The following is a 20,591-nucleotide window of genomic DNA, read 5'->3' as shown; positions in this document are numbered from 1 at the left end:
CAGGAGACCGCGGGCAGTAACGTTATGACCGCTAGGACGTAATTTTAAGGCCCGCGGTCGTTAAGGGGTTAATATACAAGTGAAAAACATATACTGTGCCTCTTGAAAATAAAAAATACAAATTTAGCCTCAGAATATTAAAAAATACTTAGTGTTGGAATATCAGATAAAATCCCAATGAAATACATTTAGGTTTGTGGGTATAACTTGAAAAAATGTGAAAAAGTTCACAGGGTATGAATACTTTTTCAAGGCACTAGAAATATAGAATGTTTCCCTTAATATACCACTGCATTAAGAGATGGAATAAAAGAAAATGCACTTGTTTTAGATCATAAGCTCACTCGACTTTCTATGTTCAGCCCACTCTCCTTCTGAATGATGATGATGGTGGTGCAATTAGATCACTTGACCACCACTGCCATCTTAATGACTTGAGGGCATTCAATATTAAGCCCAATATGGATTCCTACAGCACCACTGCTTTGTTCCATTGTATTTTAAAGATGTATAACTCAGCAATGCTGCAGGAAGCATACACTAGCTAAATCAATTAATTACAGTATATGTACACCCAAATGGTGGTACTTAAAAATACAACTTGGCCCTCAAAAAGGAAAAAGAAAACAATTTTGGCTCATTAAAAGTAAAGATTAAAAAATTACTTGGTGATTAAAGGGGTATTCCCATCTTTAAGATCCTATCCTAATGTAGTAGGTATCTATATATATAATTGCCTTATTCTGTCTGTCTGTCTGTCTGTCTGTCTGTCTATCTGTCTGTCTGTCATGCTCCGAAATTGTGTCCTTACGGTGACACAAAGCTGATTGGCCGCTGGGCTCGCCATGGCCCCGCCCCCCCACACGGATTGGCCTCTCGCCCCGGCTCTCTGCAGGCCCCGCCCCCCTCACGCAATGCACGCTCGCTCTGGCCCAACTGACACGGAGCTCCGATTCCCAGGTGAGTACACACACACATCAGATCACACTCACTCTCACACTCACTCTCACACACACCTCACACATCACAACATGCTGGGATATTGCTTGCTTCTACACCGGCTCCGTCAGGATCCCGGCAGCGCCACACATAACCTTGCGATGCTGGGATCTTAACGGAGGCCGTGAAAGCTGGTAACCATTATACACATCGGGTAACTAAGGTCCCTTAGTTACCCGATGTGTATCATAGTTACCAGTGTACACCGGCTCACACTCACTCTCATACACACCTCACACACACATCACATCGCATCCACACATCAAGGTCCTGCAGCTGCGGAACATACACACACATAACAGCACACACACACACACACACACAAATCAGATCACACTCACACACACCTCACACATCACATCGCATCCACATACTCACAACATCCTGGGATATCGCTTGCTTCTCGGCGGCGATATTGTGCTGTGAGCTTCCAGGACCTGACGGAGGATCACATGGCCAGAAGCATGTGATATCCCCGGATGTTGTGAGTATCAGCGCGTATGTGCAATATCGTCAGTGTCTGTGTGTGTGAGTGTATGCGATCGGGTGTGTGTGAGTGTATGCGATCGGGTGTGTGTGAGTGTATGCGATCGGGTGTGTGTGAGTGGCTGCGATCGGTTGTGTGGGTGAGTGGATGCGATCGGTTGTGTGGGTGAGTGGATGCGATCGGGTGTGGGTGAGTGTCGGCAGAGGAGCACGGCGTGCTGGAGGAGGCTGGGAGCAGAGAGGCTGATCTTGGGGAAGGCTGGGAGGGGGAGGCTGATGCTGAGGGAGGCTGGAAGGAGAGAGGCTGAGCAAACGTGCTCCATCCGCCATACTGCGCACTCCCCATCGTGCTGCATCCCCCATGCTGCGCACTCCCAAACGTGCTCCATCCGCCATGCTGCGCACTCCCCATCGTGCTCTATCCGCCATGCTGCACACTCCCAAACGTGCTCCATCCGCCATGCTGCGCACTCCCAAACGTGCTCCATCCGCCATACTGCGCACTCCCCATTGTGCTCTATCCGCCATGCTGCACACTCCCAAACGTGCTCCATCCCCCATGCTGCGCACTCCCAAACGTGCTCCATCCGCCATGCTGCGCACTCCCCATCGTGCTCTATCCGCCATGCTGCACACTCCCAAAAGTGCTCCATCCGCCATGCTGCGCACTCCCAAACGTGCTCCATCCGCCATGCTGCGCACCCCCCATCATGCTCCATCCGCCATGCTGCGCACTCCCAAACGTGCTCCATCCGCCATGCTGCGCACTCCCAAACGTGCTCCATCCGCCATGCTGCGCACTCCCAAACGTGGTCCATCCGCCATGCTGCGCACTCCCAAACGTGGTCCATCCGCCATGCTGCGCACTCCCAAACGTGGTCCATCCGCCATGCTGCGCACTCCCAAACGTGCTCCATCCGCCATACTGCGCACTCCCAAACGTGCTCCATCCGCCATACTGCGCACTCCCCATCGTGCACCATCCGGCATGCTGCGCACTCCCAAGCGGATGGAGCATGATGGGGGGTGCGCAGCATGGCGGATGGAGCACGTTTGGGAGTGCGCAGCATGGCGGATGGAGCACGTTTGGGAGTGCGCAGCATGACGGATGGAGCACGTTTGGGAGTGCGCAGCATGACGGATGGAGCACGTTTGGGAGTGCGCAGCATGCCGGATGGTGCACGATGGGGAGTGCGCAGTATGGCGGATGGAGCACGTTTGGGAGTGCGCAGTATGGCGGATGGAGCACGTTTGGGAGTGCGCAGCATGGCGGATGGAGCACGTTTGGGAGTGCGCAGCATGGCGGATGGACCACGTTTGGGAGTGCGCAGCATGGCGGATGGAGCACGTTTGAGAGTGCGCAGCATGGCGGATGGAGCACGTTTGGGAGTGCGCAGCATGGCGGATGGAGCACGTTTGGGAGTGCGCAGCATGCCGGATGGTGCACGATGGGGAGTGCGCAGTATGGCGGATGGAGCACGTTTGGGAGTGCGCAGCATGGCGGATGGAGCACGTTTGGGAGTGCGCAGCATGGCGGATGGACCACGTTTGGGAGTGCGCAGCATGGCGGATGGAGCACGTTTGTGAGTGCGCAGCATGGCGGATGGAGCACGTTTGGGAGTGCGCAGCATGGCGGGTGGAGCACGTTTGGGAGTGCGCAGCATGGCGGATGGAGCATGATAGGGGGTGCGCAGCATGGCGGATGGAGCACGTTTGGGAGTGCGCAGCATGGCGGATGGAGCACGTTTGGGAGTGTGCAGCATGGCGGATAGAGCACGTTTGGGAGTGTGCAGCATGGTGGATAGAGCACGATGGGGAGTGCGCAGCATGGCGGATGGAGCACGTTTGGGAGTGCGCAGCATGGGGGATGCAGCACGATGGGGAGTGCGCAGTATGGCGGATGGAGCACGTTTGGGAGTGCGCAGCATGGCGGATGGACCACGTTTGGGAGTGCGCAGCATGGCGGATGGAGCACGTTTGGGAGTGCGCAGCATGGGGGATGCAGCACGATGGGGGGTGCGCAGCATGGGGGATAGAGCACGATGGGAGGTGCACACCTCCCCCCAACACACACACACGCGCACTGCACAACACACACACACTAGGAATCACAAACAACGCCCTACACAGACACCCACACACACAGACAACGCTGCACACACAAATATACGCACATACTGCACAACACACACATTGCTCAAAACATACCTCCCCCCAAAACACACCACACACACACAAACCGCACAACACACACACACACACAACGCTACAGACACACAGCGCTCCACAAACAACGCAACACACGCAACACACATACAACACCGCTCTCACCCCCCGCGACACTCAGAACATGTACAGCGCCCTACACAAACACTTGGTAACTACACACAACAACATCTATATATATAACAAAAATCATACATGAACTACACAATACGTAAATTCTAGAATACCCGATGCGTAGAATCGGGCCACCTTCTAGTCTATATATATAATTGCCTTATTCTGTCTGTCTGTCTGTCTCTGTCATGCTCCAAAATTGTGTCCTTACGGTGACACAAAGCTGATTGGCCGCTGGGCTCGCCATGGCCCCGCCCCCCCACACGGATTGGCCTCTCGCCCCGGCTCTCTGCAGGCCCCGCCCCCCTCACGCAATGCACGCTCGCTCTGGCCCAACTGACACGGAGCTCCGACTCCCAGGTGAGTACACACACACACATCAGATCACACTCACTCTCACACACACCTCACACATCACATCCACACACTCACAACATCCTGGGATATCGCTTGCTTCTACACCGGCTCCGTCACGATCCCAGCAGCGCCAGACATAACCTTGCCATGCTGGGATCTTGGCGGAGCCCGTGAACGCTGGTAACCATTATACACATCGGGTAACTAAGGTCCCTTGGTTACCCGATGTGTATCATAGTTACCAGTGTACACCGGCTCCGTCACGATCCCAGCAGCGCCAGACATAACCTTGCGATGCTGGGATCTTGACGGAGCCCATGAACGCTGGTAACCATTATACACATCGGGTAACTAAGGTCCCTTAGTTACCCGATGTGTATCATAGTTACCAGTGTACACCGGCTGCCGGTAGAAATGTGAAGGGAGTCGGCATTATACTCCTCTCCCCCCAGGACTACTCTTCCTATTACAGTCCTACTATTATACTCCTCTCTGAGTATAATAGGAGAACTATTATAGCATGGGGGATGTAGCACGATGGGGGGTGCGCAGCTTGGGGGATGTAGCACGATGGGGTGCGCAGCATGGGGGATGTAGCACGATGGGGAGTGCACAGCATGGGGGATGTAGCACGATGGGGAGTGCGCAGCATGGGGGATGTAGCACGATGGGGAGTGCGCAGCATGGGGGATGTAGCACGATGGGGAGTGCACAGCATGGGGGATGTAGCACGATGGGGAGTGCGCAGCATGGGGGATGTAGCACGATGGGGAGTGCGCAGCATGGGGGATGTAGCACGATGGGGAGTGCGCAGCATGGGGGATGTAGCACGATGGGGAGTGCGCAGCATGGGGGATGTAGCACGATGGGGAGTGCGCAGCATGGGGGATGTAGCACGATGGGGAGTGCGCAGCATGGGGGATGTAGCACGATGGGGAGTGCGCAGCATGGGGGATGTAGCACGATGGGGAGGTGCGCAGCATGGGGGATGTAGCACGATGGGGAGTGCGCAGCATGGGGGATGTAGCACGATGGGGAGTGCGCAGCATGGGGGATGTAGCACGATGGGGGATGTAGCACGATGGGGGATGTAGCACGATGGGGGGTGCGCAGCATGGGGGATGTAGCATGATGGGGAGTGCGCAGCATGGGGGATGTAGCACGATGGGGAGTGCGCAGCATGGGGATGTAGCACGATGGGGAGTGCGCAGCATGGGGGATGTAGCACGATGGGGAGTGCGCAGCATGGCGGATGTAGCACGATGGGGAGTGCGCAGCATGGCGGATGGAGCACGATGGCGGGTGCGCAGCATGGGGGATGTAGCACGATGGGGAGTGCGCAGCATGGGGGATGTAGCACAATGGGGGATGTAGCACGATGGGGGATGTAGCACAATGGGGGGTGCGCAGCATGGGGGATGTAGCACGATGGGGAGTGTGCAGCATGGGGGATGTAGCACGATGGGGAGTGCGCAGCATGGGGGATGTAGCACGATGGGGGGTGCGCAGCATGGGGGATGTAGCACGATGGGGGGTGCGCAGCATGGGGGATGGAGCATGATGGGGAGTGCGCAGCATGGAGGATGGAGCACGATGGGGGGTGCGCAGCATGGAGGATGGAGCATGATGGGGAGTGCGCAGCATGGGGGATGGAGCACGATGGGGAATGCGCAGCATAGGGGATGGGGCATGATGGGGGGTGTGCAGCATGGGGGATGGAGCACAATGGGAGGTGCACACCTCCCCCCAACACACACACACACACAGGGAACCACAAACACCGCCATACACAGACACCCACACACACAGACAACGCTGCACACACACAACACCCAACACACAAACACCGCGGCATACATAAATATACGCACATACCGCACAACACACACATTGCACAAAACATACCTCCCCCCAAAACACACCACACCCACACGAACTGCGCAACACACACACACAACGCGACAGACACACAGCGCTCCACAAACAACGCAACACACATACAACACCACTCTCACCCCCCGCCACACCCAGACAACACCCAGAACATGTACTGCGCCCTACACAAACACTTGGTAACTACACACAACAACATCTATATATATATATATATATATATATATATATATATATATATATATCTATATCTATAACAAAAATCATACATGAACTACACAATACGTAAATTCTAGAATACCCAATGCGTAGAATCGGGCCACCTTCTAGTAATAATAATATTTGCCTTTCCTTCCATGTATCCTGTTTTCTCTACATCTGGTATGTGTGACAGCCACCCATCTTTCCCATGAGTTTGCCTTTCCTTCCATGTATCCTGTTTTCTCTACATCTGGTATGTGTGACAGCCACCCATCTTTCCCATGAGTTTGCCTTTCCTTCCATGTATCCTGTTTTCTCTACATCTGCTATGTGTAACAGCCACCCATCTTTCCCATGAGTTTGCCTTTCCTTCCATGTATCCTGTTTTCTCTACATCTGGTATGTGTGACAGCCACCCATCTTTCCCATGAGTTTGCCTTTCCTTCCATGTATCCTGTTTTCTCTACATCTGGTATGTGTGACAGCCACCCATCTTTCCCATGAGTTTGCCTTTCCTTCCATTCTCCCCTTTTTTATGACCTCCGTGTTATCTGTGCCTATGTCCTCATACAGCTGGGGTCAGCTTTGATTTAAGTAATCAAGCTAGTACCAGCCCCTCCCTTCTGTGATCCACCTGAGTGCTTCTAACCCTATATATGTGGCTGACATTGTCGGCATGTGGATCCTTAAGTGTGGATCGATAAGTGTGCAGAAAATGAATTAGCCCGAATATGCCCGGAAGGGACCAGAAGGTAACTGAAAACATAGTCACAGTAAACAATGTTTGTGTGTGTTTTAACTTTCACCTCTATAATACTTCACTTTCTAATTTCCCCTCTAATTCCTACGCCCATCTCTCCCTCCATCCTCCCCACCCATCTCACCCTCTCCTCAGATCTGTTCCTCCACTTTACACACTCTTTTTCCAGACACACACGGACACCTCATGGCCTCTCCTGCTCCCACCTACTAACACTCTCTCTGCTTCTCCTCACTGCTGGGGATATCTCTCCAAATCCTGGTCCTCCTCACCACATCCCCATTGTCACATCTAACTGCCATCCACACTCTAACACTAATTTTCGCAACCTCTCTAACCTCATACCCATTCACCCAGCCCCGGCTCCCCCAGTCCCACTAACAGGAGCTCTATGGAACGCTCGCTCTGTCTGCAATAAACTTTCCCACATCCATGATCTTTTCATCACTAATAAACTTTCCATTCTTGGCATCACAGAAACCTGGCTCACCCCCTCTGACACAGCCTCTCCTGCTACACTTTCTTATGGTGGTCTCCAACTCTCTCACACCCCCCGCCCCAGTAACAAGCATGGTGGAGGAGTGGGTTTGCTCCTGTCCGACCAATGCTCCTTTACACCAATTTCACTACCACCCTCGGTCACTCTCCCCTCTTTTGAGGTGCACTCCGTACGACTCTACACCCCTTCCAACCTCCAACTGGCTGTCATTTATCACCCCCCAGGGCCAGCCACTGCCTTTTTTGACCATTTCACCACCTGTCTACTACATTTCCTTTCCACCGACATCCCCACCATCATATGGGTGACTTTAACATCCCCATTGACACTTCTCACTCATCTGTCTCTAAACTTCTTACACTCGCTTCTTCCTTTGGCCTCACCCAATGGTCCTCTGCAGCTACTCACAAAGATGGCCACACACTGGACCTCATCTTCACTCGTCTCTGTTCCCTATCTAACCTCTCTAACTCACCTCTCCCCCTATCTGACCACAACCTACTCACATTCTCTTCCCTCTCTTCTCCAAGTACACAACTCCCCCTCCACAATCTTTCACACCCCCATAGAAATCTCAATCACCTTGACTTACATTCATTTTCTCAGTCTCTTTTCCCTCTTGCAGACATTGCTTCTTCACACAATTCAGATGCTGCTGCCACTTTATATAACACCACCATCTCTGCAGCTCTCGAATCAGCTTCCCCTCTCACACACACCAAAACCCGCACAATCAACAGGCAACCCTGGCACACGAACCAGACTAAAGAATTGAGACGGGCTTCCAGAATTGCTGAGCGCAGATGGAAGAAGTCTCATTTCACCGAGCACTTCGTTACATACAAACAAGCTCTCACCACTTTCAAGTCTGCACTCACTGCTGCAAAACAAACCTACTTCTCATCCCTCATATCCTCTCTATCCCACAAACCTAAACAGCTATTCAACACTTTCAACTCTCTTCTCCGTCCCCCGGCACCACCTCCGTCTCCTCTCATCTCAGCTGAAGACTTTGCCTCTTTCTTCAAGCAGAAGATTGACAACATCAGAGCAAGCTTTGGCCCACAATCACCACAGCCACTCCTCACAACTACTCAGCCTTATTCCTCCAAATCCAGCTTCTCCACTATGACAGAAGATCATCTTTCCACTCTACTATCAAGATCACATCTCACAACCTGCCTGCTCGATCCACTCCCATCTCACCTCATCCCCAATCTCACCACAGTCTTCATCCCAACCCTAACCCATCTCTTCAACCTATCATTAACAACTGGTGTATTTCCTTCATGCTTTAAACATGCCTCCATCACACCCATCCTCAAAAAGCCCTCCCTTGATCCTTCCTCTGTGTCAAACTATCGCCCCATATCACTTCTTCCTTATGCCTCAAAACTACTGGAACAGCATGTCCATCTTGGACTGTCCTCTTACCTCTCTTCCTGCTCCCTCTTTGACCGACTACAATCTGACTTCCGACCCCATCATTCCACTGAAACTGCCCTAACAAAAGTCACTAACGACCTACTAACCGCAAAATCCAAGCGACACTACTCTGTCCTCCTCCTTCTGGACCTGTCCTCTGCCTTTGACACAGTAGACCCCTCCATTCTACTACAAATTCTCTCGTCTCTGGGCATCACAGACTTGGGGCTATCTTGGATCTCCTCATACTTAACCGACCGAACTTTCAGCGTCTCCCACTCTCACACCACTTCCTCATCTCGCCCCCTATCTGTCGTGGTCCCCCAAGGTTCAGTTCTTGAACCCCTGCTGTTCTCCATTTACACCCTTGGCCTGGGACAGCTCATAGAGTCCCACGGCTTTCAGTATCATCTCTACGCTGATGATACGCAGATCTACCTCTCTGGACCTGACATCACCTCCCTACTAACCAGAATCCCACAATGTCTGTCTGCTATTTCATCCTTTTTCTCTGCCCGATTCTTAAAATTGAACATGGACAAAACAGAATTCATTGTCTTTCCCCCCCATCACTCAACTCCCCCACCTGACATATCCATCAATGTCAATGGCTGCCCACTCTCCCCGGTCTCTCGTGCTCGCTGCCTGGGAGTATTCCTAGACTCTGATCTCTCTTTCAAGCCACACATCCAAGCCCTCTTCACCTCCTGCCACCTCCAACTTAAAAATATTTCACGGATCCGAACACTCCTTTCCCAAGAAGCTGCAAAAACATTAGTACATACCCTTATTATCTCCCGCCTGGATTATTGCAACCTCCTGCTCTGTGGCCTCCCTTCTAACAGTCTTGCACCTCTACAATCTATTCTAAACTATGCTGCCCGACTAATCCACCTGTCCCCCCGCTACTCCCCGACCTCTCCTCTCTGCCAATCCCTTCACTGGCTTCCCATTGCCCAACGACTCCACTTCAAAACCCTAACCATGACCTACAAAGCCATCCACAACCTGTCTCCTCCTTACATCTCTGACCTAGTATCCCTGTACTTACCTGCACGTAACCTTCGATCCTCACAAGATCTCCTTCTCTGCTCCCCTCTCATCTCCTCTTCCCACCATCGCATCCAAGATTTCTCCCGTGCCTCCCCCATACTCTGGAATGCTCTGCCACAACACATCAGACTCTCGCCTACCTTGACAAGCTTCAAAAGGAACCCGAAGACCCACCTCTTCCGACAAGCCTACAACCTGCCTTAACCCTCAGTCTGATGCAGCGCCGCACAATCAGCTCTACCCTCACCTACTGTATCCTCACCTATCCCTTGTAGACTGTGAGCCCTCGCGGGCAGGGACCTCTATCCTCCAGTACCTGTCTGTGTCTTGTATTGTTTATGATTATTGTACTTGCCCTATTATGTATACCCCTTTCCCATGTAAAGCGCCATGGAATTGATGGCGCTATAATAATAAATAATAATAATAATATTAGCAAATATCTCCACTTAAAAATTAAGTGTAGTTGTTCTGGTTCACTATATCAACTGCATGTGCTGGGCATTGCAGGACCTTAGGTATTCATGGTTACGACCATACATATAGCCACAGATAGTTAGTTACTTAGTTACTAGTGGTCATAATCATGGATACCTAAGGTCCTGCAATGCCCTGTACATGAGGTAAGCGACATAGTGAATCAGAAAAACTATACTACATTTTTAATTGGAGGTATTTGCTAATAATACCCCTTTAACTATCAAACAGGTCTGGCTGTTAAATCGTTAAAGGGAACCTGTCAGGTGCAATATGCACCCAGAACCACAAGCAGTTCTGGGAGCATATTGCTAATCCCTGCCTAACCGTTCCTGTATCTGGTAGCATAGATAAAGATATCTTTAGAAAAATTTATTTCTAAAGATCTTTTACCGTATGCTAATGAGCGATGGGACTATTCCTCTGGGCGCTAGTTCCCCTTGCCAATCAGCTCCATTAGCATGTCAGTATGACCCTGTGGGTGTGCTATCATGCTAATGAATATGCAGCGTCACAGGATGATCTCACTCACCTCTCTGCCGCCATAACGTCTGACGGGGGATTTCGGCTCAGTGCGCATGACCCCGGAGATTGGGTCATGCGCACTACTTCAGTTTGAAGCCAGGACGCGTACACCCGGCTTCATAGTGCCCATGACCCAAACTTTATACACTTCTATTTTGCGGCGTTCATGGCATTAAGGGTATCCCTGAAGTTTGGTCCTGCCTAGCTCCTCAGGTAAATGTCCTCCCACCCCCACCTCCCTCACCTACCCACTCTCCACTAATTGGTCCTGCACTGTGAGAACTACTGTCAAAAATCTGTTTCCTTTGCTGGAGCCACAAATTTTTGCTCCCCTATTTATATCCGTGTTCTTGAAATCCCCCATAATAAATGACTTCTCCGTGATTTGCTTCCTCTTTTATTTGCTTTACGAGGATATTTTCTGCCGCTTCCATTATATTTGGAGACTTATAGTTTCATAGTTTTTAAGGTTGAAGGTAGACTTCAGTCCATTAAGTTCAGCATATTTTTCTAACATGTAGATCCAGATGAAGGCAAAATGCCCATGAGGCAGACAATAAAAAACTCTATTTTGGGGGAAAAATTCCTTTCCGACTCCACAAAGGGCAATCAACACCCAATCACAGAATCTAGTGCACATAATATAATAATAATAATAATAATAATAATAATAACCCCCTATCAGTATTTTATTAATATTTCTCCCTCCCGTTATCTCCATGCATGGGAACTCTGTAATTTCAATCGCCTCACAAACATCATCACGTAGAGTGGACTTAGAAGTAAACTGGTCCACTTCCTTTATTAGTAAGATCTTTTCTAAGCAGCGTACTGACTTGTAAATTAGTTTTATCCCACTATATCCTATTTCTCGTCCAACATTTTTTAATCTAATTCCATCATCTTGTTGGTGAGATTCTTGGCATTTTTCTGTACCTCTGTTTCTCTTCTTTATTAGACCTCTAGTTTAATATCTTAGTCCCTAATCACTTTCTTCCCCTCATGTACTGTAATTCCCTTCCCCGATCTGATTTCCCAACACTCTTGCCATCTTCTCCCCAAGCACAGCTGCGTCCTCTTCACTGAGGTGAAACCATCCTTACCTATAACCAACAGTGAAGTTGGCACATTCTACTAAGAACCCACAACGCATCCTCCACCACTAATTTTTGACTAATGCATCTTTATAAGCTCCTACCATCTCTCTGATGTAGCACTTGGTACACATAGTGCTTTAAAAAATTATACATTTGAAGCCTTTGCCCTAAGCCCCAAATTCCTAAAACAATTTTCATCTACTGCAAACTTAGTAGATGGTGCCAACTAGCACCATGTCCTCCCCATTCCATCAAACTAATCTATCACCAAGATCAGATAAAGTTAGGGCTTTACTCAAATAGTTGGGTGCCACAGAGACAACCATTAAAATGCACTATTCAAGCAACTTAAAGGAGTTATCCGGCTTATTTTGCTTTTTTTATTATTTACACTATTGGGCTACATTGGGGCAGGTAAGTAGATGGTGAGCACTTACCTGCCCTCCTGTTAGCCCCTCTTCCCCGGCTCAGAGTGGTCATGTGACCGCTCCTGCCACGATTTTGCTGCTTCCGGTCATTTCATGTCAACATGGGCAGGACCATGTTGACATGCAAATCTGCCACTGCATGTTTCCGCCCTGCTGGGCGGGTACAGTGCGATGAGCCCCGCCCCCCTCCCTGTGCGCTGCTATCTGTGCCCTGTATGTGCTGGACAAACACATGGTTGCCCTCTCTGTCTAGGACACTGTGAGTGCTGTTTACCCAACAGTGTCCTCAGCTCATTATGTTGTATGGTGCCCGGGCAACTGTGACCCCCCCCCCCCCCCCCCCCCCCCCCCGTGCGCTGTCTCTCTCCTCGCTCTGTGATGAATGCAGCCTCCCGTGCTCCTCGCTTCTAAATACAGTCAGAAGCAGGGATGTTACCTGACACCAGCGAACAACAGCACTGAGCTCTGTATAGGACACTGCAATCATCACAGCATGGAGAAGAGACATCATGCTGCATGGGTGAGAAGGGTGAGCGAGCAGGGGGGGAGGGGGCAGAGAAGAACGTGCCTGGCTGACAGAGTGGGGGGCAGAGACGAGAGTTCATGGGGGTGAGAGACGGGAGTGCTGGGGGGCAGAGGAGACAGTGCAGTAGGAGAGGAGAGAGTGCATGAGGGGGGATTATGTATAAAGTGAAAAATCAAGAGAAACAAAAGTTGGAAAATAAAAAAATAATGTAGGGGGTGTTTTATATGACAATACAGCACAGATTAACTTAATTTTTTTTTAGAGTTTATGTCGGACAACTCCTTTAACAATTCGGCAAGAAATATTGTTTTTTGCTATCAATTCAATATATTCCACAAAGTCCAATGGAAGTCTGCATAGGCATACAATAACATGCGTTTCTGATAGGCTTTAATTGTAAAACAAAAATAAAATAAAAAAATAAAAAGGCATGCAGGATACTATACAGTTTATTATATGTTTTTTCATGGAAAGCAGAGCAGTTTACATGCTCTTATACTAAAAGGTATGGATTTGCTGATGTTATGCCTGCTTTACACGCTTCAATAAATCTTTCAATCCGTCGTCGGGGTCAAGTTGTAAGTGACGCACATCCTGCATCGTTCGTGACGTATTTGCGTGTGACACCTATGTGCAATCAAGATTGAACGAAAATACGGTGATCGCATACACGTCGTTTATTCCTCATACATTGGACGTTTTGTTGTATGAACCTAGTCAATTGAAACGTGTGACATCCCTCATACGATTGTGATGTCTGAGGCTATGTGCGCAGGTGTGCGCTCTGCACCGCAGCTTAAAAAAGGTCCGCTTCAGAGCGCAGCTGAAAAGCTGCGTTCTGAAGCACCTCACAATGTCTGTCATTCACTAATCTCTGTCAGTCGGTCACTATCTCTGTCCCTCACTCTCTGTCCATGTCAGGCTATCCTCCTTACCCCCTCTCTCATACTCACCGATCCCCGATCACCAGCAGGGCGCTGCACGGCTTTCTCGCTGCTCCGGCGGCTTTTACTATTTTGAGAAAGCCGGCCGCTCATTAAACAATCTCATATTCCCTGCTTTCCCCGCCCACCGGCGCCTATGATTGGTTGCAGTGAGACACGCCCCCACGCTGAGTGACAGGTGTCTCACTGCACCCAATCACAGCAGCCGGTGGGCATGTCTATACTGTGCAGTGAAATAAATAATTAAATAATTAAAAAAAACGGCGTGCGGTCCCCCCCAATTTTAAAACCAGCCAGATAAAGCCATACGGCTGAAGGCTGGTATTCTCAGGATGGGGAGCTCCACGTTATTGGGAGCCGCCCAGCCTAACAATATCAGTCAGCAGCCGCCCAGAATTGCTGCATACATTAGATGCGACAGGTCTGGGACTGTACCCGGCTCTTCCCGATTTGCCCTGGTGCGTTGGCAAATCGGGGTAATAAGGAGTTATTGGCAGCCCATAGCAGCCAATAAGTCCTAGATTAATCATGTGAGGCGTCTCCCCGAGAAACCTTCCATGATTAATCTGTAAGTGACAGTAAATAAACATACACACCCGAAAAAATCCTTTATTAGAAATAAAAAACACAAACATATACCCTGGTTCACCACTTTAATAAGCCCGAAAAAGCCCTCCATGTCCGGCGTAATCCAGGATGCTCCAGCGTTGCTTCCAGCTCTGCTGCATGGAGGTGACCGGAGCTGCAGCAGACACCGCCGCTCCTGTCACCTCCACGCAGCAAATGAAGACAGCCGTGCGATCAGCTGAGCTGTCACTGAGGTTACCCGCGGCCACCGCTGGATCCAGTGACAGCGGGTAACCTCAGTGACAGCTCAGCTGATCGCGCGGATGTCTTCATTTGCTGCGTGGAGGTGACAGGAGCGGCGGGTGGTGTCTGCTGCAGCTCCGGTCACCTCCATGCAGCAGAGCTGGAAGCGATGCTGGAGCATCCAGTATTACGCCGGACATGGAGGGCTTTTTCGGGCTTATTAAAGTGGTGAACCAGGGTATATGTTTGTGTTTTTTATTTCTAATAAAGGATTTTTTCGGGTGTGTGTGTTTATTTACTGTCACTTACAGATTAATCATGGAAGGCATCTCGGGGAGACGCCTGACATGATTAATCTAGTACTTATTGGCAGCTATGGGCTGCCAATAACTCCTTATTACCCCGATTTGCCAACGCACCAGGGCAAATCGGGAAGAGCCGGGTACAGTCCCAGAACTGTCGCATATAATGTATGCAGCAATTCTGGGTGGCTGCTGACTGATATTGTTAGGCTGGGGGGCTCCCCATAACGTGGGGCTCCCCATCCTGAGAATACCAGCCTTCAGCCGTATGGCTTAATCTGGCTGGTATTAAAATGGGGGGGACCGCACGCCGTTTTTTTAAATTATTTATTTATTTATTTTACTGCACAGTATAGACACGCCCACCGGCTGCTGTGATTGGGTGCAGTGAGACACCTGTCACTCAGCGTGGGGGCGTGTCTCACTGCAACCAATCATAGGCACCGGTGGGCGGGGAAAGCAGGGAATACGAGATTGTTTAATGAGCGGCCGGCTTTTTCAAAATAGTAAAAGCCGCCGGAGCAGTGTGAATGCCGTGCAGCGCCGCGCCGGTGATCGGTGAGTATATGAGAGAGGGCTGCTCAATTCAGTTACTCAGGAGTTTAGCGGTCACCGGTGAGTCCTTCACGGGTGACCGCTAATCAGGACGCGACACAGACTGAGCCGCAGCATGACAATGAAGTCGGGTGAAGTTAACCTGAGTTTATTCTGATCGTGCGGCTCTTTCTGTGTCTGCTGTCATCTGCCATTCAGCTCTGCTACATGGCTGTCTGTGTCTGCTGTCAGCGGCCATGTAGCAGAGCTGAATGGCAGATGACATAGTAAAAACGCATCCCTACACATTACACACGCTTGGCAAGCCAATAAATAAAAAAAAAAAAGGGTGCCCAATGCATACGTCACAGAACACATGATCAAAAGGATCGCACACAAAAATTGATCAATTTAACATAGACTACTAACGCACGTGTGACAGCAAATGAACGACCTACGTGCAATCTCTTTAAATCGCATATGCAACCTGGGCGTGTCACATCGCATACGAGATCGCACACCTAATTGTAAGGTGTAAAGCTGGCTTTAGGGCCCATATGCTTTCCTCAAATCGGAAACATCTTCTGACAGTATATTTGCTAATAGGACATAAATCAGACAATCACTTTAAAAGTTTATGGTTAGAATATCTAGTTCTGCTTCACTGAAATAACAACCATGAAGTGTAATTTAACACAGTTTTCAGAGAGAGAGATTTTCCCCTTCAGGTATACAGTGTAATTACCTATTGGCAGCAAGCTTGTTTGCAATAAATCCTCCTGGTATCTGCGTCACAATATATCCCCAAAAAAATGATCCATGGATCAAGCCAACTGTTTCTGGATCCCAGTTAAATTGGGCTATCTGTAATAAAGTATTAAAAATATATTGAATATACTGTAATTGGTTTTATTAGATATTTGTATCTGTTTTATAATGATTTATACCTTTACTTTACTCAGTAAATAATATTTCATATTGAAAATTTAGAATCATTTTTGGGTATTCCTGGAATCTTACTGGACTGGCAGAAAGACATATTCTTTGGAGGAGGAATTGTAGAAATGATTGAATCTCATCGAGAGAAATTGAATTTGCCTCAAATTTTACAAAAAAAAATAAAAAATCAGATTGACTTGAATCTTTTCCAATTGTCTTTAATCAAATCTAGCAAAATTGTACTCTGCTTGCTGCTATTTTTCACAGCAAGTTGGGCTGCAGTGTGTACATCGCCCAGGCCAAAAACTAATGCTCTACCAGGATACAGCTAAAAAACCTCATATTTTTTTGTTTCTACAGGATACAGCCAGGCCCCTTTCTGTTGGGCCTTGCATTGTAGACTGTCTGTCCGTGCATGATACACAGTGGGGTACAGCTTGGCAGCCCGCCTGATCTAATAGAAGGGCGTCACCTAATAGGCTGCGGGTTTGTGACTGTGCCATCTGCATGTGAACAGCGCTCTATGCAAGCCACTAGTGTGCAGTTTTATCATCTAGCATTATCCTCCCCTCCATTCCATGGAGGTGTGTGTGTGATCTGCTTCTCCTGCACCTGTGATGCTTCCACATTAGTGGGGGTTTAGTTGTATCCTGGTAGAGCATCTGCTTGCTGCTATTTTGCTGGAAAAGAGAGGGCTATGAAGGGGCTAAAAAAAATACTGTGCACGCTATTCTGTTTTTTTTTTATCCGTTCCACCATCACTGGTCCTCTAATTGGCTCTTTCAATCTCCTAAATCTTCCATTGGCTGGGTAATCCATTGACTATGCGCTATGGAATCACATATGGGCACAAACCACAACAATGACAAATATCACACTAAAATATGGGGCCATATGTGGCACAATGCATGTCAATGACATTTACTGCAGCCCATGTAACAATGTATGGTCTAGTAATGGGAAGACTCAGTTGACAGGAAGATAGGAAGTAAACGGTACAACAGTGTTTCCCAACTCCGAACCTCAAGAGCCACTAACAATGCCTTTGCTTAGCATTGCATAGGTGATAATTTAATCTGCTGCATATGTGATGATTCCAACACGTGCAATGCTAAGGAAATCCTGAGAACATTTGGTGGCTTTTGAGGACTGGAGTTGAAGAACACTTGGTTAGAACATAGAAGAACTGATTGTATGGCCGGTGTTAGTGGGACAGGTACACAGAGGGTTGAGTAGAAGATTTTTTTTTGGCTGAATCAATTCGCATCAAATTTATTTGATGCAAATCGATTTACATACTGAACTGAACAAATCCAACTGAATCAAATTTCGGGAGATTCACTCAACTATTGATCGTATAGTATACATGACCACAATGACTCTCACTCACCTGAATCTCCGGTTTTCCATTAACATAAATAGTACTGTTATTCACCATTTCCACAATAGCCACACCAAGGTTACATCTAATTCCAAAGGAAATACAAAATCCCAGCCCACTCATAATGGCAACGATGTAACGTTTGGGCAGTCCACAGCAGTAGCAGTCAAATCTGGGAGGGGAGTGGGTGGGGACATGTATAGGTTGTCCATCTTCATTCAGCTCTATGTTGTCCTCTTCAACATTTCTTCCATCAATTTTTCTTATTAAGAGAAAGAATGTGTTATTTTACTGTCCTGTCTAAAATGTGACGATTCATATAAAATATATAATAATGTGCATTAATGGTCACTATGAAACATATTGCATATTAACATTATAACATTAAATGTAATACTTTGATTCTCAATATTCAATTATTATTAAAAATACTTAAAGGGGTTTTTCCACTTTAAAAATTAGGAGTAAAGTATTGGCTTCAATATGAATAATATTCAGTTAGTGTTCCAATGCTCATTATTACAAGTGATGGACTGCCTTGGGCCGGTACCACTGGAGGTGATATTTCCATAGACTGACCTATATTTTAAATAATGCAACTTGCAACAAATGCATTGACGACAACAATTCTATGAAACAGATGTTTCATACCGTATACCAGAGGTCTACCAGCTGTTTAAAAAGTGTGTATAATTACAATTCAGGTTCTCATTATATTATTCACATTGAATTATAATATTACGTGTCTTAATATAAGATCATACACCTTTAAATAAAAGCATTAAAAATGTAAACCTTGTATTAGAATTATTATAATTAAGTGATTAGAAATCTAGACCAAAAGAAGTTTTTATATGGCAGTGTGTGACTTGCACCAGAAATGAAAAGTAGGATTATATATTGCATATATCATATATACACAACTAAACTAAAACCGTTCTCAATTTAGGATTATTGCTTTTCATAGCAAATTAATTTGACCAAATTAGTATTACAATTAGTCTAGTCTCAGACTTTTTGAGAATAATTTAGAGAATTCAGATGAATTTAGAACTTATCGAAAGCATGTTTCATTTATTAAGGTTTAATGTTTAGTTTGAATAAAAACCAATGTAAAACATATGTTTAATTTAAAAAAAAAGTTAAAATTTGCAAATATTTTCTAAAAGTTTCCAATTTTGTTTAGCTTTTCTAAATTCTATAATTTAAAACCAAAGAATTATGGTGTAAAATTTTATTATGAATGATATAAGTGATAACAAATTATACACAAATACAATATTAGCTGAAAAATAAAATAAAAAAAATATTAGACATAAAATAGTACAATAAAAAAATATTAGACCACTAACCATAAAAAAAGAAAAAGATACTCTTCTAAAGAAAGAAAAAAAAGTTAAGGTTTATAAATATTTTCAGAATTTTTTCACATTTCTTTAGCTTTTCTAATTGTCATTCTAGAACTTAAAAAAGTTGAAAAATAATCTATTAAATAGTAGAATAAAAAAATATTAGACCACTAACCATAAAAATATAAAAAGACACACTTTGAAAGAAAAAAAATGCACTATTAATCTTGAATGTACCACAAATTTAATGTATCATACATGATGAGTTAGTACTTTTCTTTTAGATATAGCATAATAAATAATATAATTAGGTAACTTAAGAAAAAAAATAAAATAAAAGATGATAAAAAAAATGAAGTGAAAAAGGAAACTCTTACCTTTGAAGATGACCCAGGGAGTCCCCAATTGTGTTTTTTGCCTCTTCTTTCCCTGGATTGAAGATCTTCTCTTTGAATGAACTGAGTGCTTGAAAAGGCATTGTATAAGATGAATTATTCTTCACAACTCACAGCAAACAGATCATCTTCACCTTTATGTTTCATGTACAATTATGTCTCCCAAACAGTCAACAACACATCTTTGCAAGGGTTAATTCCTTTGTCAGCTAGATCTTTATTTCTACTTCTCGAATTAAAAATGAGGGTATCCTCTGCAGAACCCAAATCAGATGCTGAACTCTAGTATAATTATCCAAGTTGTTAGTGAAGCTCACGTCAATGATCCTCTATCTGGAGGGGAGGCTGACAGCTGCTTAGCACAGAGGCAAAGTTATTCAACCTGTTTCCATAAAGAGTAAAGAGGACACAAAACTACGGAACAGACTTTGGAAAACTCCAAGGATCATATAAAGCTGCGCCTTATGCTGGGGAAAAATATAAATGAAAAAAATCCACTTCTAATATTCTGTGTGGGCATTGATCCAGGATTCTGAGAAGTGATAATGATCCTCCCAGGCTGTCATGAGTCCCCGATAGGGGAGAGATGCTACACTAGTCAATGCTATAGTAACGGAAACGATACGGTCCTACCAGCTTAGTTATTAATAGCATCCCTTACAAAAGGGAGACAAAGAACAACTTTATTAAACATTTAAGGGTTTCTTCCCGTCTCCATGACGCAGGCAGGTGGTCATGGACTGAAATTCACATATATAATTACTGAGCCTTTTCTTCTTTCTCATGAGCCAAAACTCTCATTAAGGCAGCAGTATCTCTTGATCGAGGGATACACAGTGGGAGAGCCAACAATGGCCTGCACCCAAAACTC

General features: G+C 46.8%; 1 protein-coding gene across 1 annotated transcript in view; it reads right to left on the bottom strand.

The window, feature by feature from the left end:
- SLC17A8 (solute carrier family 17 member 8) overlaps positions 1–19,949 on the bottom strand; it is a 140,727-nt gene extending 120,778 nt beyond the window's left edge. The window contains exons 1-3 of the mRNA XM_075342388.1: positions 19,703–19,949; positions 17,986–18,238; positions 16,402–16,520 (exon numbers count right to left, since the gene is read on the bottom strand). Of these exons, the coding sequence (XP_075198503.1) occupies positions 16,402–16,520; positions 17,986–18,238; positions 19,703–19,803 (473 nt within the window). The 5' untranslated portion in view covers positions 19,804–19,949. The remainder of the gene's footprint in view (positions 1–16,401; positions 16,521–17,985; positions 18,239–19,702) is intronic.
- Positions 19,950–20,591: the final 642 nt, after the last annotated feature.

The sequence above is a fragment of the Anomaloglossus baeobatrachus genome, chromosome 4, assembly GCF_048569485.1.
Source record: "Anomaloglossus baeobatrachus isolate aAnoBae1 chromosome 4, aAnoBae1.hap1, whole genome shotgun sequence".
NCBI classification, from domain to species: domain Eukaryota; kingdom Metazoa; phylum Chordata; class Amphibia; order Anura; family Aromobatidae; genus Anomaloglossus; species Anomaloglossus baeobatrachus.
The sequence above is the reverse complement of the archived record's forward strand: the minus strand, read 5'-3'. Positions and strand labels throughout refer to the sequence as shown.